The sequence below is a fragment of the Rhinopithecus bieti genome, unplaced genomic scaffold, assembly GCF_001698545.2.
Source record: "Rhinopithecus bieti isolate Rb0 unplaced genomic scaffold, ASM169854v2 scaffold_5025, whole genome shotgun sequence".
NCBI classification, from domain to species: Eukaryota; Metazoa; Chordata; class Mammalia; order Primates; family Cercopithecidae; genus Rhinopithecus; species Rhinopithecus bieti.
Genome location: NW_016804637.1, coordinates 88,121 through 113,105, shown reverse-complemented (window position 1 = coordinate 113,105; position 24,985 = coordinate 88,121). Strand labels below are relative to the sequence as shown.

Below are 24,985 nucleotides of genomic sequence, written 5' to 3'. Positions count from 1 at the left end.
ATTGAGATGGATCAGTGACTTCTAGTTGTTTTAAGTGACATTTGCAAAAGGCAAGGTACATGTATGTAATCCCCTGCTACTAAAGAAACTTTTTTTTTTTTTTGAGATGGAGTTTTATTCTTATTGTCCAGACTGGAGTGCAATGGCACGATCTTGGCTCACTGCAACCTCCACCTCCTGGGTTCAAGCGATTCTCCTGCCTCAGCCTCACAAGTAGCTGGGATTACAGGCATGCGCCACCACGCCTGGATAATTCTTTTTGTATTTTTAGTAGAGACGGGGTCTCTCCATATTGGTCAGAACTCCCAACCTCAGGTGATCCGCCTGCCTCAGCCTCCCAAAGTGCTGGGATTACAGGCGTGAGCCACTGTGCCTGGCCAAGAAACTTCTTTTTTTAAACAGACAAGATCTTGCTCCATCGCCCAGTCTGGTGTACAGTGGTATGATCACGGCTCACCACAGCCTTGAATTCCTGAGTTTAAGCCATCCTCCTGCCTCAGCCTCCTGAGTAGCTGGGGCTACAGGTGTGCACCACCACTCCCAGCTAATTTTCATATTTTTTTTGGTAGAGATGAGGTCTTGGCATGTTGCCCAGGCTGGTCTCAAACTTCTGGGCTCAAGCAATCCATCTGCATCAGCCTCCCAAAGTGCTGGGATTACAGGCATGAGCCACTGTGCCTGGCTGTATTTTACTCCATGAGATGGGGGTGAAGGATATTTAAATACAAAGGATATAGATGCAAAAAAAAAAAAAAAGAGAGAGAGAGAGAAAGAGATCTGCAAATGTACAGAACCTCTCTGGAAGGAGACATGGAAATAAATAGCCACCTCTGGGGAAGGAGACGGGGGTGGGGAGGGTGCGAGGCCTGGGTAGAAGCAGAGGACTCATCACCGTGTGCTTTTACATGCTGTTTGGCTTTTTAGTGCATTGCTTTGCAAAATGAAGAAATGAACTAAAAACAACCCTTCCTCCCACATTCTACTGCTGGTCTCAAGGCGTCTCTCACCTGGACCCACAACCCTGGTCCCCTAGCCCCTCTCCCCACCCAATATCATCCACACAGCCGCTAGGAGACATGTTTCCAATTGCAGATTCTTCCAGAAGCATGATTCCAACCCCATCCCTCTTTTTTTTTTTTTTTTTTGAGACGGAGTCTCGCTCTATCGCTCAGGCTGGAGTGCAGTGGCACTATCTTGGCTGACTGCAAACTCCGCCTCCCAGGTTCATGCCATTCTTCTGCCTCAGCCTCCCAAGTAGCCTCCCAAGTAGCCTCCCAAATAGCTGGGACTTGGGAGGCTACCATGCCTGGCCAATTTTTTTGTATTTTTAGTAGGGACAGGGTTTCACTGTGTTAGCCAGGATGGTCTTGCTCTCCTGACTTCATGATCCGCCCACCTCGGCCTCCCAAAGTGCTGGGATTACAGGCGTGAGCCACTGCGCGCAGCCCATCCCTCTTCTTAAATCCCCACCCCTCGCCCCTGGCATGGCTCTCCCCACCAACCAGGAGGTTTGAGATCAAGCTCTTTAATCAGGTGCCCCCACTCACTGCACCCCATTCCCTGGTACATACTGCTCCCTCTGCCCAGAGTCCTCTGCTCTCCTTACCTCCCCCAGGAAGCCCTACCTGCCCACTCAGAGCTCCCACAGCACCCCAGGCTTCTCCATCTCAGAACCACTGGCTCTTAAGGAAACTGTTATCCATCCAGGACCAGAGGACAAGTGCTGTGAGGGGCTCTCTTTGGATCCCTTGTGTGATCTGGCATGAGTGGGGGCTCCCAGGACACTGAGATGGGGGTGTTACTCTACTCAGTCATTCAACAAGCCGCTACCAAGTGTCAGCTTTGCACCAAATCCTGTGCTCAGCCTTGGGAGACAGGAGGGAGACTGAGTCATGATGAATAAGGATCCAAGCCCAGCACCGTGAAGGGGTGGTGCCTTGGCCAGGGAGGTCAGGAAGGGCATCCTGATTAGGAATAGTGGAGCTGAGACCGGAATAACATGAAGTCCACGGGGAACAGTGTTCCTGGCAGAAGGAACAGAGAACGCAAAGGCCTGTGGTGGGAATTGGCACAGAAAAGAAGGAAGATGTCTAGAATGTAGCAAGTGTTGGGAGAAGGATGGGAGGGTGCTATGGTCTGAATGTTTATGGCTCCCTGAAATTCATGTTGCAATGTATCTCCAATGCAATAGGATTAAGAGGTCAGGCCTTTGAGAAGAGAGGCAATTAGATCATAAGGGCTCTGCTCTCATGAATGAGATTAGTCCCCTTATAAAAGAGGTCTGGGCCGGGCGTGGTGGCTCATGCATGTAATCCCAGCACTTTGGGAGGCTGAGGTGGGCAGATCATGAGGTCAGGAGATCGAGACCAGCCTGGCCAACATGGTGAAACCCTGTCTCTACTAAAAATACAAAAATTAGCTGGGCGTGGTGGTGCATGCCTGTGGTCCCAGCTACTCGGGTGACTGAGGCAGGAGAATTACTTGAACCAGGGAGTCAGAGTTGCAGTGAGCCAAGGTGGCACCACAGCACTCCAGCCTGGCAACAGAGCGAGACTCCATCTCAAAAAAGAAAACAAATGTCTGAGGGGGTCAGGCATGGTGGCTCATGCTTGCAATCCCAGCACTTTGGGAGGCTAAGGCGGGTGGATTGCTTGAGCTCACGAGTTTGAGACCAGCCTGGGCAACGTGGTGGAACCCCATCTCTACAAGAAATACAAAAATTAGCTGGGTGTGGTGGTGTACGACTATGGTCCCAGCTACTCAGGAGGCTGAGGTGAAAGGATGGCTTCAGCCCGGGAGGTGGAATTTGCAGTGAGCCAAGATAGTGCCACTGCGCTCCAGCCTGGGCAACAGAGCCAGACCTTGTCTCAAAAAAAAATAGAGGTCTGAGGGGCTTGTTTGCCTCTTATACTATGTGAGGACACAGCAAGAAGGTGTCATCCTTGAAGCAGAGAGCAAACCCTGACCAGACCTAGATCTGGTGACACCTTGATCTTGAACTTCCCAGCCTCTAGAACTGTCAGCAATAAATTTTTGTTGTTCATAAATGACCCAAGCTAACAGATTTTGTTAGAGCAGCCTGAAAGGACTGAAACAGAGGTTACTCAAGCTGTGCCAGCAGTAAGGACCATGGGAACCTACCAGAGGACTCAGCCAGAGAATCAGAACTTAATTCACGGCCAGGCACGGTGCCTCATGCCTGTAATCCCAGCACTTTGGGAGGCCAAGGCAGGAGGATTGCTTGAGCCCAGGAGTTCAAGACCAGCCTGGGCAATATAGTGAGACCCTGTCTCTGTAAAAAATACAGTTTTTTCAATTAGCCAGGCGTGGTGGTGTGTGACTGGAGTCCCACCTACTCAGGACGCTGAGGTGGAAAGATCGCTTGAGCCTGGGAGGCAGAGGGTGCAGTGAGCCGAGTTAGTACCACTGCACTCCAGCCTGGGCAACAGAGCAAGACCCTGTCTCAAAAAAGAACTTGATTCACCACAATCACTAGAGTGAGAGAAGGGGAGCCCGGAGGAGGAATGGTGGGAGCCTGACCTGGGGTGGCAGCTGAGGCTGTGGACAAGGGCGGATACCTGGTAGACGGTGACCCTTGCACTAAGGTCAGGCTCCATGTGCCTCAGGCCAAACGTGGCCAGCTCCACAGGGTCCTGGGACAGGTCCCGGGGCACTGGGAAGGGGTTGATGTTCATGAATCGAGGGAACCACAGCTTCAGGCGCAGCAACTTGAGCATGGGGTAGCTTTTGCGTCCAAATATCTGAATCAGCAGGAACTCTGTCTCCTTGTTGGGCATCACACCTGTGCTGGGCAGATGCAGGCAGAACCTCAGAGACGGAGGGGGACGGAGGGAAGGGGAGAGAAGAGAACATTGAAGTCAGGGAATTGATCACAGACAGGGAGAAAAGAATCAGAGAGAATTAGAAAGTAAAAGGCTCATGCCTGTAATCCCAGCACACTGAGAGGCCAAGGGGAGAGGATCACTTGAGCCCAGGAGTTTGAGACCAGCCTGGGCAACACAGCGAGACCCTACTTCTAAAAGAAAGATAGAAGAGAGGAAGGAAGGAAGGGATGGAGGGAGGGAGAGAGGGAGGAAGGGAGGGTGAGAGGGAGGGAGGGAGGGGAGTAAGGAAGGAAGGAAGGAAGGCAGGAAGGAAGGAAGGAAGGAAAAAGGAAAACTCAGAGGAAAGAAAGAAAGAGAGATGAGTGATGAAAAGAGGGATTGGGAGAGGGAGGGGAGCCAGAGAGACAGAGACGGAGCCATGGAGGAAGGAGGGGCTGAGATCCAGGAGAGGTGCTGCCAGCTATCAGTGTAGCCCACTCCCCACCCCGCGCTAGCCTCCTGGCCTCACCGTGGCTCTCCATCTGCTCCAGGACGGCAATCCCACACTCCTGCTGCCGAGGGTAGTGGACGAAGATGCGCTGGATGATGTTGCGAGGCCGGAAGACCTCTTTGGGGAAGATGTCGAGCAGCTGGTTGTACACAGCCAGGTCCCGCTCGACGCCATACTCCCGCATCTTGCGCAGGGCCAGGTAGATGAAGTCAACATGGCCCCGCTTACGCACGCTGTGCTCCCCAAATTTCTGCACCGCCTGCAGGAAGCTGGCCTTGTCCCGTTCCCCAGATGGCGCCTGCCCAAACAGGTCCTCATAGGGCACCAGAGCCTTGGTGGGCCTCTGCCGGGGTTCCGGTGGGCTGGAAACCAGGGACTGTTCAGAGCTATGGGCGGCTGCGCTGCAGTGGAGGCCCTGAGGGAGCTGGTGAGGGACCTGGGGAGGGAGGAGAACTGCTGGAATCTGACACCTCCCAGTGTCTATGGGGGCGCCAGGCTGGCTTTCCTGGGAGAGGTCCCAGTGGCCTCCCTGAGGACTTGGAGGTATGGAACTGTAGTTACAAACCCAAGATTTGAGGCCATTACAAAGTGCAATAAAACACAATGCTGGCACAGTAGGGAGGGAACAGGTACTGTTAGCCACGGCTATGGGGAGCTGGTAAAAACTGCCACGGAGGCAACTTGGTAATATTCACAGTGATGACACACACACGCCCAATTTTTTTTTTTTTGAGACAGGGTCTGGCTCTGTGGCCTAGGCTGGAATGTAGTCGTGATACTAGGGCTTACTGCAGCTTTGAACTCCTGGGCTCAAGCAGTTCTCCCCCTCTGGCTGTCCAGTAGCTGGAACTACAGGTGTACACCACCGCACCTGGCTAATTTTTCCATTTTCAGCAGAGATGGGAGTTGCGCTGTTTTGCCCAGGCTGGTCTTGAACACCTGGCTTCAACTGATCATTCCGTCTCCACCTCCCAAAGTGTTGGGATTACAGACATGAGCCACTGTGCCTGGTGGCCCTTTTTGCTTTTAATTTTTCTTTTTTTTTAGACAGAGTCTCATTCCGTCACCCATGCTGAAGCGCAGTGGTATGACCTCAGCTCACGGCAACCTCCGCCTCCCATGTTCAAGCGATTCTCATGCCTTTGCCTCACAAGTAAGCTGGACTACAGACGTGTTCCACCACACCCTGCTAATTTTTGTATTTTTAGTAAAGATGGGGTTTCATCATGTTGGCCAGGCTGGTCTCAAACTCCAGGCCTCAAGTGATCCACTTGCCTTGGCCAAGTCTTTTTTTTTTTTTTTTTTTTAGAGGGAGTCTTGTTCTGTTGCCCAGGCTGGAGTGCAGTGGCGCAATCTCAACTCACTGCAAGCTCCGCCTCCCGGGTTCACACCATTCTCCTGCCTCAGCCTCCCGAGTAGCTGGAACTACAGGCGTCCGCCACCACGCCTGGCGAATTTTTTTGTATTTTTAGTAGAGACGGGGTTTCACCATGTTAGGATGGTCTTGATCTCCTGACCTCGTGATTCGCCCACCTTGGCCTCCCAAAGTGCTGGGATTACAGGCGTGAGCCACTGCACCTGACCTAGCCTTCCCAAGTTTTGCGATTATAGGCATGAGCCACCGCACCCAGCCCCCTTCTTTTTCTTTTTTTTTCTTGAGATAGAGTTTCACTCTTATCACCCAGGCTGGAGTGCAATGGCGCCATCTCAGCTCACTGCAACCTCTGCCTTCTGGGTTCAAGCGAATCTCCTGCCTCAGCCTCCCAAGTAGCTAGGATTACAGGTGTCTGCCACCATGCCCAGCTGATTTTTGTGTTGTGTTTGTTTTCCTGAGACAGAGTCTCGCTCTGTTGTCAGGCTAGAGTGCAGTGGCATGATCTCGGCTCACTACAACCTCTGACTCACTGGTTCAAGCGATTCTTCTGCCTCAGCCTCCGAAGCAGCTGGGATTACAGGCACATGCCACCACGCCCAGCTAATTTTTTGTATTTTTAGTAGAGACGTGGTTTCACATGTTGGCCAGGCTGGTCTTGAATTCCTGACCTCATGATCCGCTCACCTTGGCCTCCCAAAGTGCTGGGATTACAGATGTGAGCCACCGCGCCTGGCCTAATTTTTGTATTTTTAGTAGAGACAGGGTTTCACCATCTTGGCCAGGATGGTCTCGAATTCCTGACCTAAGGTGATCCACGCACTGCAGCCTCCCAAAGCGCTGGGACCCTTTTTCCTTTAAGAGATGGAGTCTAGCTATGTTGCCCAGGCGAGGAGTGCAGTGGCTATTCACAGGCATGAGTCAACTGGTCAGCACAGGAGTTTTGACCTGCTGTTTCCAACTTGGGTCAGTTCACACTTCCTTAGGCAACGTGGTGGTCCTCCAAGTTCCAGGAGGTCACAATATTCATGAAAAACTTAGTGCAGGACACTCCATCAGCATAGTGCACAACAGCCCAGAACTCCTGGGCTCAAGTGATCCTCCCACCTCAGCCTCCAGAGTAGCCAAACTCTGGTTCTAGATGACACAGTAACAAATTTCTTATTTTAAATTGAATTTTTAAATTAGAAGGGTTACATATAAGGCATCTAAAAAATATACAGCTAGTTAGCAAGGCTGCACTGTGCTTTGACTGCACCACTGCATTGCAGCCTGGGCAACATCTCTCTATGGAAAAAATAAAAAAATAAGCTGGGCATGGTGGTGTATACCTGTAGTCCCCGCTACTCAGGAGGCTGAAGCGGGAGGATTGCTTGAGCCCAGGAGTTCCAGGCTGCAGTGAACTACGATTGTGTCACTGCACTCCAGCCTGAATGAGAGAGTGAAACCTTATCTCTAAAAAATAAGTGAATGTGTGTGTGTTTACACAGACACACACACACACACACACACACACACACATATATATATATAGCTAACAAGTTAAGAGCCAATATTAGTCCAGGCTTGGTGGCTCACACTTATAATCCTAGCACTTTGGGAGGCTGAGGTGGGCAGATCACCTGAGGTCAGGAGTTCGAGACCAGCCTGGGCAATCTGCTGAAACCTCATCTCTACAAAAAACTACAAAAATTAGCCAGGCATGGTGGTATATGTATGTAGTCCCAGCTACTGTGGAGGCTGAAGTAGGCAGATCAACTGAGACAGGGAGCTTGACGTTGCAGTGAGCCAAGATCACGCCACTGCACTCCAGCCTGGGCGACAGAGTGAGATCCTATCTCAAAAGAGACAATATTTACCGAGTATTCTTCCACTGTAGACACAGTTGAGCACTTTATAAATGTAAGGCCCTAGGTGGGGGGGGTACTCTTACTGCGCTCATTTTACAGATGAGAAAAACCAAGGCTCAGGAAAATGAAGTGGGATGCACAATGTTACACAGCTGCAAAGCACGCAAGCTGAGAATGGAGTCAGTGCCCTTAGTCCCCCTACTCTGCGGTTCCCAACAGCCATCCCATATCCTTCTTTGATAAGGCAATGTTAAAAAAAACAAAAAACAAAAAAAAAGGCATTCATTTAAAGTAAAATTTCAGGCTGGGTGCAGTGGCTTGTGCCTGTAATCCCAGCACTTTGAGAGGTGGGTGGATCACTTGAGGTCAGGAGTTCGAGACCAGCCTGGCCAACGTGGTGAAACCCCATCTCTATCAAAAATACAAAAATGAGCCGGGCGTGGTGCTGCGCACCTGTAATCCCAGCTACTCAGGAGGCTGAGGCAGGAAAATCACTTGAACCCGGGAGGCAGAGGTTGCAATGAGCTGAGATCGCACCACTGCCTTCCAGCCTGGGTGACAGAGGGAGACTCCTGCTCAAAAAAAAAAACCTGGCCGGGCGCGGTGGCTCAAGCCTGTAATTCCCAGCACTTTGGGAGGCCGGAGACGGGCAAAGATCACGAGGTTCAGGGTTATCGAGACCATTCCTTGGTAAACATGGTTTTGAAACCCCGGTCTCTACTTAAAAAAATACAAAAAAAAAAACTAGCCGGCGAGGTGGCGGGGCCCGTAAGTCTCAAAGCTACTCGGGAGGCTGAAGCAGGAGGGATGCGTGAAACCCAAGGGAGGCGGGCTTGCAGTGAGCTGAGATCGGGACCCACTGGCATCCAGGCCTGGCGACAAGGCGAGACCGTCTCAAAAAAAAAAAAAAAAAAACCTGCCTGAAATTTCAGTCAATTAATACTATAGGTGGTGTAGTATTATACCACTCTGGGGTAAAAATCAGAAAGGAAGCTCTAAAATGCCTAACGAGGGGGAAACACTGCAACGGAGGTAATGTAAATGAAATGCATAGCACGGGGCCGGGCACAGAGTAAGCGCTCAATACGGGAACTATTAATATTCCCACCATCATCCTATCTATGGCTGTCAATCTGCTTTCGCCATCTGGTCACTATGGATACGGGAAGGAAATTCAGTTTTCTGCCCCATCTCCACAAGCAGATGCAGGAGGACCTGCCCACAGTCACTACACAAATCCACCGAGCTCATACATCCTTATTTTCAAAGTCAATCCCCTCACCCACGTGGACACTAGCATCTCTTAAATTAGGGTCCAGGCACAGTGGCTCACACCTATAATCCTAGCACTTTGGGAAGCCAAAGTGGAAGGACTGAGGGCCCAGAGGTTCAAGACCAGTCTGGACAACACAGCAAGACCACATGTTTAAAAAAATTAGCAGCCGGGTATGGTGGCTCATGTCTGTAATCCCAGCACTTTGGGAGGCTGAGGCGGGCGAATCACCTGAGATCAGCAGTTTGAGACCAGCCTGGCCAACACGGTGAAACCCTGTCTCCACTAAAATTACAAAAATTAGCTGGGCGTGGTGACACATGCCTGTAATCGCAGCTACTCAGGAGGCTGAGGCAGGAGAATCACTTGAACCCAGGAGGCAGAGGTTGCAGTGTGCCAAGACCGCGCCACTATACTCCAGCCTTGGCGACAAGAGCAAAACTCCATCTCAAAAAAAAAAAAAATAGCTGGGCGTGGTGGCTCAAATCTGTGGTCCCAGCTACTCAGGGGGCTGAGGTGGGAGGCTCATTTGAGCCCAGGAGTTTGAGGCTGCAGTGAGCCCTGATTCCAGGGCTGGAATGTACTCCAGCCTGGGTGACAGAGCAAGACCTTGTTTCAAATAAATAAATAAATTAGGGACTTTTGGCCAGGCATGGTGGCTCACGCCTGTAATCCCAGCACTTTGGGAGGCTGATGCAGGTGGATCGCATCGCTTGAGCCCAGAGTTCAAGACCAGCCTGCCCAACACGGTGAAACCCCATCTGTACAAAAATATACAAAAATTAGCTGGGCATGGTAGTATGTGCCTATAGTCCCCACTACTTGGGAGGATGAGGCGGGGGTATTGCTTGAACCTGGCAGGTCAAGATTACAGTGAGCTGTAATCACACTACTGCACTCCAGCCTCGGCTACAGAGCGAGACACCGTCTCAAAGAACAAACACACGAACACACATACATACGTAAATTAGGGACTTTTAATGGGACCTCAGCACTGATAGGCCAGCCCAGACTCACCAAGCTGACTTCACAGAGTGGATTCTGAAGGGGTTGGGAGCAAATCCCAAGCTTACCTCCCTCTACCCAAAAGACTGCCTGGCTGGTGCTTACCTGAGAGATGGAAGTTCCTGTAAGTGTGGCCCCACAGATGCCTCCCCAGGCCCTACAGAGGCCTCGGGCCAGTAGGGTGGCCTGGACCCAGCTCATGCCTCTCCTTGTCAGACAATCACCTGGCCCAAAGAGAAGATTCACCATTAGTCTGGCAACTTACCCACTAATAGATGCAAGGGCCCCGTAGGGTTGAGGGCACACTCCAGATTATGTGGTCAACTCACCAGCCCCGATGTTTACCTTACCCAAGAAAAGGGCTCAGATGACTCAAAGATTTTGTTCATGGAACAGCACCACCAACTCCGCTGCCCCAGGGGTGTGATCAAAGCTCAGTACAGCCTCCAACTCCTGGGCTCAAGTGATCCTCCAGCCCCAGAGCGTCGAGAAGCTGGGACTACAGACGCGTGCCACCATGCCCAGCTAATTTGAAAATAGTTTGCAGAGACCCAGGGTCTTGCTGTGTTACCCAGGCTGGTCTTGAACTCCTGGCTTCAAGTGATCCTCCCACCACTGTCTCCCAAAGTGCTGGGATCACGGGTGTGAGCCACCACTCCTAGCCACTACAATCTAATTTTATAAAATGTGTGGCACTCCAACAAGAATCCCTGTATCTGGCCAGGTGCAGTGGCTCACGCCTATAATTCCAACACTTGGGGAGGCTGAGGCAGGCAGATCACCTGAAGTCGTGAGTTTGAGACCAGCCTGACCAACATGGAGAAACCCCATCGCTACTAAAAATACAAAAAATCAGCCGAGCATGGTGGTGCATGCCTGTAATTCCAGCTACTTGGGAGGCTGAGGTAGGAGAATCGCTTGAACCCGGGAGGCAGAGGTTGCAGTGAGCTGAGATGATGCCATTGCACCCCAGCCTGGGGAAAAACAGCGAAACTCCATCTCCAAAAGAAAGAAAGAAAGAAAGAAAGAAACCCTGTACCCATTAGCATTTAATTGCCCTTCACTCCCAACACCAGGAAACCACTCATCCACTGGCTCTATAGATCTCCCTATGCTGGGCTTTCATACAAATGGAATCACAAGTGCTCCTTTATGACTGGTTTCCTTCACTTGACACGCTTTGTTTTATTTTGGTTTTGGTTTTCTTTGAGATGGAGTCTCGCTGTGTCACCCAGGCTGGAGTGCAGTATCTCTGCTCACTGCAACCTCCGCCTCCCAGGTTCAAGCGATTCCTATGCCTCAGCATCCCGAGTAGCTGGGATTACAGGCACATGCCACCGCGCCCAGCTGATTTTTGTATTTTTAGTAGAGATGGGGTTTATCATGTTGGCCGGGCTGGTCTTGAACTCCTGACCTCAAGTGATCCGCCAGCCTCAGCCTCCCCAAGTGCTGAGATTACAGGCGTGAGCCACCGCGCCTGGCCCACTGACGTGTTTTCAAGGTTCCTGCATCGATTTTTTTTTTAATTCATTTTTTTTAGACAGGATCTTGCTTTGTTTCCCAGGCTGGAGTGCAGTGGCACAATCTTGGCTCACTGCAACCTGCTTCCCAGGCCCATGATTCTCCTGCCTCAGCTTCCTGAGTAGCTGGGACTACAGGTGTATGCCACTGCACCCAGCTAATTTATAGATTTTTTTGTAGAGATGGGGTTTCGCCATGTTGCCAAGCTGGTCTCAAACTCCTGACGTTGTGATCCACCTGCCTCGGCCTCCCAAAGTGCTGAGATTACAGTCGTGAGCCACCGCACTCGGCCTTTTTTTTTGTTTCTTGTTTTTTTTTTTTTGAGATGGAGTTTCACTCTTGTTGCCCAGGCTGAAGTGCAATGGCACGATCTCGGCTCACCACAACCTCTGCCTCCCGGGTTCAAGCGATTCTCCTGCCTCAACCTCCTGAGTAGCTGGGATTACAGGCATCCACCACCACCCCAGCTAGTTTTGTATTTTAGTAGAGGTGGGGTTTCTCCATGTTGGCCAGGCTGGTCCTGAACTCCCAACCTCAGGTAATCCACCCACCTTGGCCTCCCAAAGTGCTAGGATTACAGTCGTGCCCGGCCAATTCCATTCTTTTGGAATGGAATATAACCAGGTTTTGTAAGGCTATAACCATATTTTATTTATGCATTCATCAATTGATGGACATTTGGAGTTGTTTGCCAAATGTTTTTGACTGTTATAACTACTACTGCCATGAACATTCGTGTAGAAGTTTTATGTGAACATATGTTTATACTTCTCTTGGGTATATACTTAGGAGTGGAACTGCTGAGACATATGGTAACTACATGTTTAACAGTTTGAGGAACTGCCAGACTGTTTTTGGGGCTGACTGCACCATTTCATATTCCCATCGACAATGTACAGTTGACCCCTCTTCAACAGAGGTTTGAACACCGTGAGTCCATTTATACGTGGATTTTTTTTTTTCCTCAGTAAAAGTTATGGCTGCATGTGGTGGCTCACGCCTGTAATCCCAGCACTTTGGGAGGTCAAGGCAGGCAGATCACCTGAGGCCAGGAGCTCAAGAGCAGCCTGGCCAACATGGGAGAGACCCCCATCTCTACTAAAAAAAAAAAAAAATACAAAAATTAGCCTGGCATGGGGGCACGCTCCTGCAGTCCCCAGCTACTCAGGAGGCTGAGGCAGGAGAATCGCTTGAACCCAGGAGGCAGAGGCTGCAGGGGGCCGAGATTGTGCCACTGCACTCCAGCCTGGGCAACAGAGCAAGACTCCGTCTGAAAAATAAAAATAAGACCAGGTGTGGTGGCTCACGCCTGTAATCCCAGCACTTTGGGAGGCTAGGCAGGAGAATCACTTGAGGTAAGGAGTTCAAGACCAGCGTGGCCAACGTGGCAAAACCCCATCTCTACCAAAAATACAAAAATTAGCCAGGCTCCTTTTGCGGGTGGCGGCAAGTGTGGAGAGGATGCCGTGAAGACCTCGGGCACACTACAAGAGTACAAGGTGGTGGGTCGCTGCCTGCCCACCCCCAAATGCCATACACCGCCCCTCTACCACATGCAAATCTTTGTGCCTAATCATGTCATCGCCAAGTCCCGCTCTGGTACTTCATATCTCAGTTAAAGAGATGAAGAAGTCTTCAGGGGAGATAGTCTACTGTGGGCAGGCGTTTGAGAAGCGCCCCCTGCGGGTGAACAACTTCGGCATCTGGCTGCGCTATGACTCCCAGAGCGGCACCCACAACATGTGCCGGGAATACGGGAAGCTGACCATCAGGGGCGCTGTCACCCACTGCTACCGAGACATGGGCGCCTGGCACCGCACCTGGGCCCACTCCATCCAGATCATGAAGGTGGAGGAGATCGCAGCCAGCAAGTGCCACCGGCACACGACTCCAAGATCAGGTTCCCGCTGTCCCACAGGGTCCTGCGCCTTCAGCACAAGCCACGCGTCACCACCAAGAGGCCCAACACCTTCTTCTAGGTGTAGGGCCCTCGCCCATGTGTGCCCCAGATAAACTCAGGAACGCCCCAGTAAAAAAAAAAATTCAGACATGGTGGTGCGCGCCTGTAATCGCCACTACTCAGGAGGCTGAGCCGGGAGAATTGCTTGCGCCTGGGAGGCGATGTTACAGTGAGCTGAGATTGCACCACTGCACTCCAGCCTGGGTGACCGTGTGAGACTCTGTTTCAAAAAAACTAATTAAATTTAACTAAAGTTACAACTTTAAACACCGGGGGGCTAGTAAAAAAGAAAGTTACAGCTGAATGTGCCTGCCTCTCCATCTACCTCCTCCACCTCTTCTGTGTCGGCCACCCGTAAGACAGCAAGACCAACCCCTCCTCTTCTTCCCCCTCCTCCTCAGCTTACTCAATGTGAAGACGATAAAAATGAAAACCTTTATCATGATCCACTTCCACCTAATGAATAGTAAATTAAATGTGTTTTCTCTTCCTGATTTTCTTAATAACATTTTCTTTTCTCCAGCTTATTGTAAGATTATAGTAGGCCAGGCGCGGTGGCTCAAGCCTGTAATCCCAGCACTTTGGGAGGGCCGATGACGGGCGGATCACGAGGTCGGAGATTCGAGACCATCCTGGCTACATGGTGAAACCGTCTCTACTAAAAATACAAAAACTATGCGGGCGAGGGGCGCGGCAGGGCGCCTGTAGTACCAGCTACTTGGTGAGGCTGAGAGCAGGAGAATGGGCCTGAACCCGGGAGGCAGAGCTTGCAGTGAGCCGAGATCATGCCACTGCACTCCAGCCTGGGGCAACAGGGCAGACTCTGTCTCAAAAAAAAAAAAAAAAAAAAAAAAAAAAACTAATATATATATATATATACACACACACACACACACACACATATATATATAATTTAAAAATATGTTAATCGCTCTTTCCCTGCTGCCACCAAGTCGCACGGAGGCGGAGGCTTGGGTGAGTTCAAGATTCAGCTTCACCTGTAACCCACCGCCATGGCGAGGAAGGCATTGCTGCTGGAGGTGTAATGGACGTTAATACTGATTTACAAGAGGTGCTGAAGACCGCCTTCATCCACGATGGCCTAGCATGTGGAATCCGCGAAGCTGCCAAAGCCTTAGACAAGTGCCAAGCCCATCTTAGTGTGCCTGCATCCAACTATGTATGTTGGATACATAGTTGTATCTATGTATGTCAAGTTGGTGGAGGCCCTTTGTGCTGAATCTAATTAAGGTTGATGACAGCATGAAACTAGGGGAATGGGTAGGCCTCTGTAAAATTAAGAGAGGGGAAACCCCGTAAAGTGGTTGGTTGCAGTTATATAGTAGTTAAGGACTATGGCAAAGAGTCTCAGGCCAAGGATGTCATCGAAGAGTACTTCAAATGCAAGAAATGAAGAAATAAATCTTTGGCTCACATTTTAAAAAATGTTAATCGACTGTTTATGTAATCCCTGAGGCCTCTGGACAACAGTGGGCTATTAGTAGTTAAGATACTTTGTTTTGAGACAGGATCTCACTCTGTTGCCCAGGCTGGAGTACAGTGGTATGATCAAGGCTCACTGCAGACTTGACCTCCCAACTCAAGCAATCCTCCCACCACTGCCTTCTGAGTAGCTGGGACTACAGGTGTGTGCCACCACACCCAACTAATTTTTAAAATTTTGATAGAGGCGGGGTTGCCCTCTCTATTTTCCAGGTTGATCTCAAACTCCTGGGCTCAAGCAATCCTCCCAACTTGGCCTCCCAAAGTGCTGGAATTACAGAGGTGAGCCACTGCACCTGGCTGGATTTTTGGGGAGTCAAAAGTTATATGTAGCCTGGCACGGTGGCTCACGCCTGTAATCCCACCACTTTGGGAAGCCAAGATGGGAGGATCACCTGAGCCTAGGAGTTCAGGACCAGCCTGGGTAACATAGTGAGACCCTATCTCTCCAAAAAGAAAAAAAATTAACCAGGCATGGTGGTGCACGCATATGGTTCCAGCTACTTGGGAGACTGAGGCAGGAGGATCGCTTGAGCCCAGCAGTTCAAGGTTGCAGTGAGCTATAATCACACCACTGCATTCTGGCCTGAGTGACAGAGCAAAATCTCATTTTTTAAAAAACAAAACAGAACAAATTGTGTGAAAGGTCAGCACCCCTAACCATCAAGTTGTTCAAGAGTCAAATGTGGATGAGCTCCAATTTCTCCATATCCTCACCAAAACCTGTTTTGTCTATTTTTCTTTTTTTTTTTTTGAGATGGAGTCTCGCTCTGTTGCCCAGGCTGGAGTGCAGTGGTGTGATCTCAGCTCACTGAAACCTCCACCTCCAGGGTTCAAGAGATTTTTCTGCCTTAGCCTCCTGAGTAGCTGGGACTACAGGCATGCGTCGCCACGCCTGGCTAATTTTTTTTTTTTTTTTTTGAAATGGAGTCTCGCCCTGTTGCCCAGGCTGGAGTGCAATGGCACAATCTCGGCTTGCTGCTACCTCTGCCTCCCGGGTTCAAGCCATTCTCCTGTCCCAGTCTGCCGAGTAGCTGGGATTACAGGCGCACACCACCACACCCAGCTAACTTTCTGTATCTTTAGTAGAAATGGGGTTTCTCCATATTGGCCAGGCTGGTCTCGAACTCCTGACATCAAGTGATCCCCTCAACTCAGCCTCCCAAAGTGCTGGGACTGCAGGCGTGAGCCATCGTGCCCAGCTGTTTTGTCTATTTTTTTTTCCAATAGGTTTTTGGGGAATGGGTAGTGGTTACAAGAACAAGTTTTTTACTGGTGATTTCTGAGATTGTGGTGTACACATCACCTGAGCAGTTGAGCAGTGTATACACTGCACCCAATCTGTAGTCTTTTTTTTTTTTTTTTTTTTTTTTTTTTTTTTTTTGAGACAGAGTCTCACTCTGTCGCCCAGGCTGGAGTGCAGTGGCACAATCTCAGCTCACTGCAACCTCCGCCTCCTGGGTTAAAGTGATTATCCTGGCTCAGCCTCCTGAGTAGCTGGCATTACAGGCATGCACCACCATGCCTGGCTAATTTTTGTATTTTTAGTAGAGACAGGGTTTTACCAAGTTCATAAGGCTGGTCTTGAACTCCTGACCTCGTGATCCGCCTGCCCTGGCCTCCCAAAGTGCTGGGATTATAGGCATGAGCCACTGTGTACAGCCAAGTTGTAAGAGTTCTTTATATATATATATGTGTGTGTGTGTATATATATATATATATATATTTTTTTTTTTTTGAGACATGGTCTTGTTTTGTTGCTCAGGCTGGAGTACAGTGGTGTAATCTCAGCTCACTGCAGCCTTGACCTCCCAGACACAAGCGATCCTCCCACCTCAGCCTCCTAAGCAGCTGGGATTACAGGGATGAGCCACCACACCCAAGTAATTTTTGTATTTTCTGTACAGATGGGGTCTTTCTTTCTTTTTTTTTTTTTGAGACAGAGTCTCGCTCTGTCGCCCAGGCTGGAGTGCAGTGGCGCGATCTCGGCTCACTGCAAGCTCCGCCTCCCAGGTTCACGCCATTCTCCTGCCTCAGCCTCCCAAGTAACTGGGACTACAGGTGCCCGCCACATCACCCGGCTAGTTTTTTTTGTATTTTTTTAGTAGAGACGGGGTTTCACCGTGTTAGCCAGGATGGTCTTGATCTCCTGACCTCGTGATCCGCCCATCTTGGCCTCCCAAAGTGCTGGGATTACAGGCTTGAGCCACCGCACCCGGCCCAGATGGGGTCTTTCTATGTTGCCCAGGCTGGTCTCAAACTCCTGGCCTCAAGCAGTCTTCTCATCTTGGCCTCCCAAAGTGCTGGATTACAGGTGCGAGCCACTACCATGGCCTTTATATATTCTGGATGGACATTATACCCTTATGACTTGCAAATATTTTCCTCCATTCTGAGAGCTGTCTATTCACTTTATCATTTGTAGCATAAAATTTTAAATTTTGATGAAGTCTAACTTATCCTTTTCCTTTTAATAGCTGTGTTTTTTTTTTTTTTTTTGGTATTATATCTAAAAACAACCATTGCCTAGCCCAAGGTCAAGAGATTTACATCAACGTTTTTTTCTTTTTTTTTTTTTTTTTTGAGATGGAGTCTCATTCTGTCACCCAGGCTGGAGTGCAGTGCTGCAATCTCGGCTCACTGCAACCTCCGCCTCCCGGGTTCAAGCAATTCTCCTGTCTCAGCCTCCCGAGTAGCTGGGATTACAGGCACTTACCACTATGCCTGGCTAATTTTTGTATTTTTAGTAGAGACGGGGTTTCACCATGTCGGTCAGGCTCCTGACCTCATGATCCGCCCACCTCAGCCTCCCAAAGTGCTGGGATTACAGGTGTCAGCCACCGCACCCAGTCTACAATGTTTTCTTCTAAGAGTTTTTGTTTTGTTTTGTTTTTGAGACGGAGTTTCGCTCTTGTTGCCCAGGCTGGAGTGCAATGGCGTGATCTTAGCTCATTGTAACCTCTGCCTCCCAGGTTCAGGCGATTCTCTCGCCTCAGCCTCCAAGTAGCTGGGATTATAGGTGCCCACCACCATGCCCAGCTATTTTTTTTTTTCTTTTTTGTATTTTTAGTAGAGACAGGGTTTCACCATGTTAACCAGGCTGGTCTTGAACTCCTGACCTCAGGTGATCCACCCGCCTTGGCATCCCAAATGCTGGGATTACAGGCATGAGCCACTGTACCCGGCCTCTTCTAAGAGTTTTACATTTTTACATTCAGGTCTATGATCCACTTTGAATTAATTATGGTGCATGGTGTGTGGAAGGGGATCGCATAATGTGGACATACAGTTGAATTTGTTAAAGACTATTCTTTCCCTATTTTATTGTCTTGACACCCTTGCTAAAAACCAATTGACCACAAATGTAAAGGTTTATTTCTGGGTTTACAATTCTATTGTATTGATCTACATGTCGACACTTATGCCACTATCACATTGTTTTGTTTTTGTTTTTGAGAGGGAGTGTCACCCAGACTGGAGTGCAGTGGTGCAATCTTGGCTCACTGCAACCTCTGAACCAGGTTCAAGTGGTTTTCCTGCCTCAGCCTCCCAAGTAGCTGGGATTACAGGCGCCCACCACCACACCCGGCTCATTTTTGTATTTTTAGTGGAGAAGGGGTTTCGCCATGTTGGCCAGGCTGGTCTTGAACTCCTGGACTCAAGGGATCTGTCTACCTCGGCCTCCCAAAATGCTGAGATTACAGGCGTGACCTACCATGCCCTGCCTACCACATTGTTTTTGATAACTATAGCTTTGTGGTAAGTTTTGAAATGAGAAAGTCTTCCAACTTTGTTCTTTTTTTTTTTTTTTTTTTCAAAATTGTTTTGGCTGTTCTCACTTCCCCACAATTTCATATGAATTTTAGAATCAGCTGTTAATTTCTACAAAAAAATCCAGCTGGGATCCAAACAGGGATGGTGTTGAATCTGTAGATCAATTTGGGAATTATTGCTATCTACTGATCCATGAACATGGGATGTCTACTTGTTTGGTTCTTCTTTTTTTTTTAGACAGAGTCTCTGTCGCCCAGGCTGGAGTGCAGTGGCGTGATCTCAGCTCACTGCAACCTCTGTCTCCCTGGATTCTGCCTGCCTCAGCCTCCAGAGTAGCTGGGATTACAGTCACCTGCTATCACGCCCAGCTAATTTTTTTTTTTTTTTTTGTATTTTTAGTAGAGATGGGGTTTCACCATGTTGACCAGATTGGTCTCGAACTCCTGACTTCAGGTGATCCGCCCACCTCAGCCTCCTAAAGTGATGGGATTACAGGCGTGAGGCACCATACCCAGCCTAATAGTTCTTTAATTTCTCTCAAAGTTTTGTAGTTTTCAGTGTATTCTGCCATTACTTTTAATGGCAAAAACCGCAATTACTTTTGCACTAAAATAATGTAAGTCTTTTACTTCTTTTGCTAAATTTATTTGGGCCAAGCGCAGTGGCTCATGTCGGTAATCCCAGCACTTTGGGAGGCCGAGGCGGGCAGATCACCTGAGGTCAGGAGTTTGAGACCAGCCTGGCCAATATGGTGAAACCCCATTTCTACTAAAGATAAAAAAAATTAGCTGGGTGTGGTGGCAGGCGCCTGTAATCCCAGTACTCAGGAGGCTGGGGCAGGAAAATGGCTTGAACCCAAGAGGCAGAGGTAGCAGCGAGCCAAGATTATGCCATTGCACTCCAGCCTGGGCAGCAGGGCAAGACTCCATCTCCAAAAAAAAATATGTATACATTATATACATTTCCTTTATTCCTTTTTTTTTTTTTTTTGAGACGGAGTCTCACTCTGTCCCCCAGGCTGGAGTGCAGTGGCGCGATCTCGGCTCACTGCAAGCTCTGCCTCCCCGGTTCACGCCATTCTCCTGCCTCAGCCTCCCGGGTAGCTGGGACTACAGGCGCCTGCCACCTCGCCTGGCTAATTTTTTGTATTTTTAGTAGCGACGGGGTTTCACCGTGGTCTCGATCTCCTGACCTTGTGATCCACCCGCCTCGGCCTCCCAAAGTGCTGGGATTACAAGTGTGAGCCACCGCGCCCGGCCACGCCTAATTTTTGTATTCTTAGTAGAGATGGGATTTCCCCATGTTGGCCAGGCTGTTCTCGAACTCTTTACCTCATGATCCACCCACCTTGGCCTCCCAAAGTGCTGGGATTACAGTTTTGAGAGCAACTGCGCCAGGCCCAAATCTGCATTTTAACGAGTCCCTGGTATCTCCTATGAGCATTAAAGTTTGAGAAGTGGCATCTGTGTGCTGATGGCTCCCCAATGTTCACCTCAATCCCTGGGCCCCAGCCTTTATACCTAACTGCTACTTTGCCGTTTCAAACATAATTTGCTCCAAACTGATATCCTTGCTTAAACTTGATCCTCTCTACCCTAGCCAATCGCACCACTACTACTTGTCATTCAGGCTACAAATCTAGGAGTCATTTCTGAGTCCACTATGTCCCTCACTCTTCCATTCAATCCATCAACTAGTCTGGGTGACTACTTCCAAATCCATCCCAAATGCACCTCTTTCTGTCTGAAGCCACCATCTCAATCTATGACTTAGATACCTATCAAGCCTCCCACATCTGCCCTACCCGCCTCCAGTCAGTTCTCCCCACTATGGCCAGAGGGAGCTTTTTTTTTTGCGGGGGAGACAGAGTCTCATTCTGTTGCCCAGGCTGGAGTGCAGTGGCATGATCTCAGTTCAGTGCAACCTCCGCCTCCCCAGTTCAAGTTGATTCTCATGCCTAGGCCTCTCAAGTAGCTGAGACTACAGGTGTGTACCACCACACCCAGCTAATTTTTTGTATTTTAGTAGGGATGGTGTTTCATCATGTTGCCCAGGGTGGTCTTGAACTCCTGAGCTCAAGCAATCCACCCATCTTGGCCTCCCAAAGTGTTAGGATTACAGGCATGAGCCACTGTACCCAGCCAGAGGGAGATTTTAAACTAAACTTAGGTCAAGCGTGGTGGCTCACGCCTGTAATCCCAGCACTTTGGGAGGCCGAGTTGGGTGGATCACGAGGTCAGGAGTTCAAGACCAGCTTGGCTGAGATGGTGAAACCCCATCTCTACTAAAAATACAAAAATTAGCCAGGTGTGGTGGTAGGCGCCTGTAATCCCAGTTGCTCCGGAGGCTGAGGCAGGAGAATCCCTTGAACCTGGGAGGTGGAGGTTGCAATGAGCCAAGATTGTGCCATTGCACTCCAGCCTGGGTGACAGAGCGAGACTCCATCTCTAAATAAATAAACAAACAAACGAAAATTAGTGATTTCTGCCTAAAATCGCTAACGGTACATCACACTTAAAATCAGGGACTGGGCACACTGGCTCATGCCTGTAATCCCAACACTTTGGAAGACCAAGGTAGGAGGATCACTTGAGCCCAGGAATTCAAGACCAGCCTGGGCAACATAGCGAGACCCCATCTCCACAAAAAAATTAAAAATTATCCAGGCATGGTGGCGAATGCCTGTCATCTCAGGTACTCAGGAGACTGAGGCTGGAGGATCCTTTAAGGTCAGTAGTTAGAGGTTGCAGTGAACCATGATTGCACTTGTGAATAGCAACTGCACTCTAGCCTGGGCAACATACTGAGATCCTGTTTCTAAAAATAAATAGGCAGGGAGCAGTGGCTCATGCCTATAATCCTAGTGCTTTGGAAGGCCAAGTAGGGAGGATCACTGCAGCCCAGGAGTTCAAGACCAGCCTGGACAACATAGCAGGACACGATCTCTACAAAAATTGTTTTAAAAAATTAGCTGGACCTGGTGGTGTGCACCTGTAGTCCCAGCTACTGGGAAAGCTGAGGCAGGAAAATCACTTGAGCCATGGAGTTTGAGGCTGCAGTGAGCTATGATCGCACCACTGCACTCCAGGCTTGGCGAACAAGTGAAATCCTGTCTCTAAAAAATATATATAAATAAATAAAATCAGACAGGGTCTACCCTCTCAACTCAACTCCTACCACTGGTAGCTTCAGCTACACTGTTTCTGAAATAAACTAAGTTTAACCCATCTCAGAACCTTTGTACTCGCTTTTCTCTCTGTCTAGAGCTTTCTTTCTCCAGATCTGCCCACAGCTGTCTCTGGTCATTTCAATGAAAGGTCTTCTTTGACCACCTCCCATTCCCCATATTTTTCTAAAAGCCCTCATCAACCTATTAATTTTTGTTTGTTTGTTTCTGAGACAAGGTCCTGCTCTGTCCCCCAGGCTGGAGTGCAGTGGCACAATCACGGCTAACTACAGCCTTGACCTCCTGGGCTCAAGCAATCCTCCCACCTCAGCTTTCCGAGTAGCCAGGACTACAGGCGTGCACCACAATGCCCGCATAATTTTTTGTAGAGAACAGGGCCCTGCTATGTTGCCAAGGCTGGTCTCGAACTCCTAGGCTCAAGCGAAATTCCCGACACCATTAACGCATTTTTAGTAACTTATCAGTATCTGAAATCACCTGTTTCGTTTATTTGTGATTTGTTCAAAGTCTGGTTCCCCCAGGAGATGAGGGATTTTTTATCTGTCTTTCTCACTGCTGTGTCTCCAGCACCCAGGACAGTGCCTGGTATACAGTAGATGCCTAACAAGTATCAACCGAACAGAAACAAGCGCTCAATTTCAACAAAACACCTATAAATCTGAACCCCGAGGTACACTGTACGTACAGCAGCTCTGAAACCGGCTGCCAGGATTCTGGGTCTCTTGGGGGAAACAGGCAGACGTAGATTCCAATTCCTGCCCGGTTGCCGACTTGTGGCGTGACCTCTGGCGAGGACTTTAATCTGGGTCAGTTGTTTAATCTGCAAAACCGGAGACTGGGGGCGTAAGGCGGCTGGCACAAGAGGGGCGGCCTTTCCCAGCGCGTCCCCGCCCCCACTACGAAAGGTCACGGCGCCCTGGCCCTGCAGCTGGGTCCCTCCAGGGCTGCCCTCTCGTGCTGCCGGGTCCTGAAGGGTCCGCTTAGAGCCCAGCAGTTCGCGCTCGCCTACCCGCGCGCGACCTACCTACTCACGCGGCCAGCCGCGGACTCCAGGCCAGCTCTGTCTTGATGCTGGGCGCCGCCATATTGGCCCAGAGAGCGTCCGGGTCAGGGAGCGCCAGGGACGCAGCTAATCAAGAAAGCCGGTGTAATAGGTCCCGCCCACAACGCGAGGTGCGCCAATAGGAAGGCGGAAGGGCCTTGGACCCGCCTCACAGCCCCGCTTCTAATGAGTCAAGTCTCACTCCAGGCCTGGGAACCTCGAAATGGCCTGGAAGGCTGGACTTGGGAGTCTGTGAATCCAGCCGCAGGCCCCCGGGGCTGAAATGAGAAAATGAATTAAAAAAAAAAAAAAGGGCCGGGCGCGGTGGCTCAAGCCTGTAATCCCAGCACTTTGGGAGGCCGAGGAGGGCGGATCACCTGAGGTCAGGAGTTTGAGACCAGCCTGGTGAACACGGTGAAAGCCCGTCTCTACTGAAAATACAAAGTTAGCAGGGCATGGTGGTGGGCTCCTGTAATCCCAGCTACTCAGGAAGCTGAGGCAGGAGAATCGCTTGAACCGGGGAGACGGAGGTTGCAATGAGCCAGGATCACTCCACTGCACTCCAGCCTCAGCAACAGAGCGAGACTCTGTATCAAAAAATAAATAAATAGGCCGGGCTCACGCCTGTAATCCGAGCACTTTGGAGGCCCCGAGGCGGGTTGGATCATGAGGTCAGGAAGATCGAGAACATCCTGGCGAAACACGGTGAAACCCCGTCTCTACTGAAAATACAAAATAAATTAGCCAGGCGTGGTGGCGGGCGTCTGTAGTCCCAGCTTCTAGGGAGGCTGAGGCAGGAGAATGGCGTTAACCCGGGAGGTGGCGGAGCTTGCAGTGAGCGGAGATCGCGCCACTGCACTCCAGCCTGGGCAACAGAGCAAGACTCCGTCTCAAAATAAATAAATTAATTAAATAAATAAAAATAAAAATTAGTGGGTCCTGGTGGTGAGCTCCTGTGATTCCAGCTACTCAGGAGGCTGAGGCACGAGAATTGCTTGACGCCAAGAGGTGGAGGTTGCAGTGAGCCAAGATTGTGCCACTGCACTCCGGCCTGGGCGACAGAGTGAGACTCCGTCTCAATAGATAGATAGATAGATAGATAGATAGATAGATAGATAGATAGGAAGGTCTCAATGAGACGGCCTTTGAGTAAAGGCCGGAGGAAGTGAGTGAGCCTTCTGGATATCTGGGGAACGCTTTTGGCACTGGGAACAACAGCAAAGACTCTGTGTGGTTGGAATGGAGTAACTTAGGAGGAAATGTGATAAAACGAGGTGAGATTGAGTAATGGGGGCTCCTGGTCTCCCCCAGAAAGCGCCAGATTTAGGCTGTTAATAACTAAGGTGGATAAGCACATAAAATGGGCTATTGGCAATAGCAGTGGCCCCGGGAAAGGAAGGCTATCTGTCCTCATAAGCCCATTTCTGCAGTTCCTCAGCTTCTGTGGTGCAGTGAGCTGGCACGGGGACTAGGATGCAAGAACCTGCTCTTAGGATGCCTCAAGGACTCTGCGCAGCCACAGGACATCCACCTCACCAGAACTCCTGTGATTGGACGATCTGAGAAGACCTGTAGCCAATCAGCTGCTTGGCTGGAGCACTCCTCCTTGACACGTTGACAGGCACGTGAGTAGCGGCTGGGAGCGCTACTGCCCTCTGCCAGGCTCCCGCAGCTACAAGCAGGCAGAGTCAGCTCTGCTTAGCAGGGGAGTGGGTAAGATGGTGGGGTCGCTGACCTGACTGTGGCCTTCAGAGTCACTGGTGTCTTCTTGAGGTACTCATGGCTTTTATTTATTTTTATTTTTTATTTTTTATTTTGAGACGGAGTCTCGCTCTGTCACCCAGGCTGGAGTACAGTGGCGCGATCTCGGCTCACTGCAAGCTCCGCCTCCCGGGTTCACGCCATTCTCCTGCCTCAGCCTCCCGAGTAGCTGGGACTACAGACGCCCGCCACCTCGCCCGGCTAGTTTTTTTTTTTTTTGTATTTTTTAGTAGAGACGGGGTTTCACCGGGTTAGCCAGGATGGTCTCGATCTCCTGACCTCGTGATCCCTCTGTCTCGGCCTCTGGCAATCTACAAAATAACTGACCAGCACTCTTCAAAAGTGTCAAGGTCCTGAAAGACCCAGGGACTATTATAGACTGTAGGAATGTATGGAGACATG

The 24,985-nt window shown here is 49.9% G+C and overlaps 1 protein-coding gene and 2 pseudogenes across 5 annotated transcripts in view; 2 read left to right on the top strand and 1 right to left on the bottom strand.

The window, feature by feature from the left end:
• ECSIT (ECSIT signaling integrator) overlaps positions 1-22,912 on the bottom strand; it is a 26,793-nt gene extending 3,881 nt beyond the window's left edge. For 2 of the 4 annotated variants that reach the window (XM_017869430.1, XM_017869432.1), the window contains exons 1-4: positions 22,805-22,912; positions 9,941-10,059; positions 4,354-4,771; positions 3,579-3,802 (exon numbers count right to left, since the gene is read on the bottom strand). In XM_017869430.1, coding sequence (XP_017724919.1) covers positions 3,579-3,802; positions 4,354-4,771; positions 9,941-10,036 — 738 coding nt within the window. In that variant the 5' untranslated portion in view covers positions 10,037-10,059; positions 22,805-22,912. Of the gene's footprint in view, positions 1-3,578; positions 3,803-4,353; positions 4,772-9,940; positions 10,060-22,465; positions 22,601-22,804 lie in introns of all 4 variants that reach the window. The other 2 variants (XM_017869431.1, XM_017869433.1) reach the window with 2 other exon arrangements.
• Positions 12,784-13,384, top strand: LOC108527905 (60S ribosomal protein L18a pseudogene; annotated as a pseudogene).
• LOC108527903 (40S ribosomal protein S12 pseudogene) lies at positions 13,353-14,755 on the top strand (annotated as a pseudogene). The gene is made up of 2 exons (XR_001884975.1): positions 13,353-13,356; positions 14,297-14,755. The product of XR_001884975.1 is annotated as a 40S ribosomal protein S12 pseudogene (transcript).
• Positions 22,913-24,985: the final 2,073 nt, after the last annotated feature.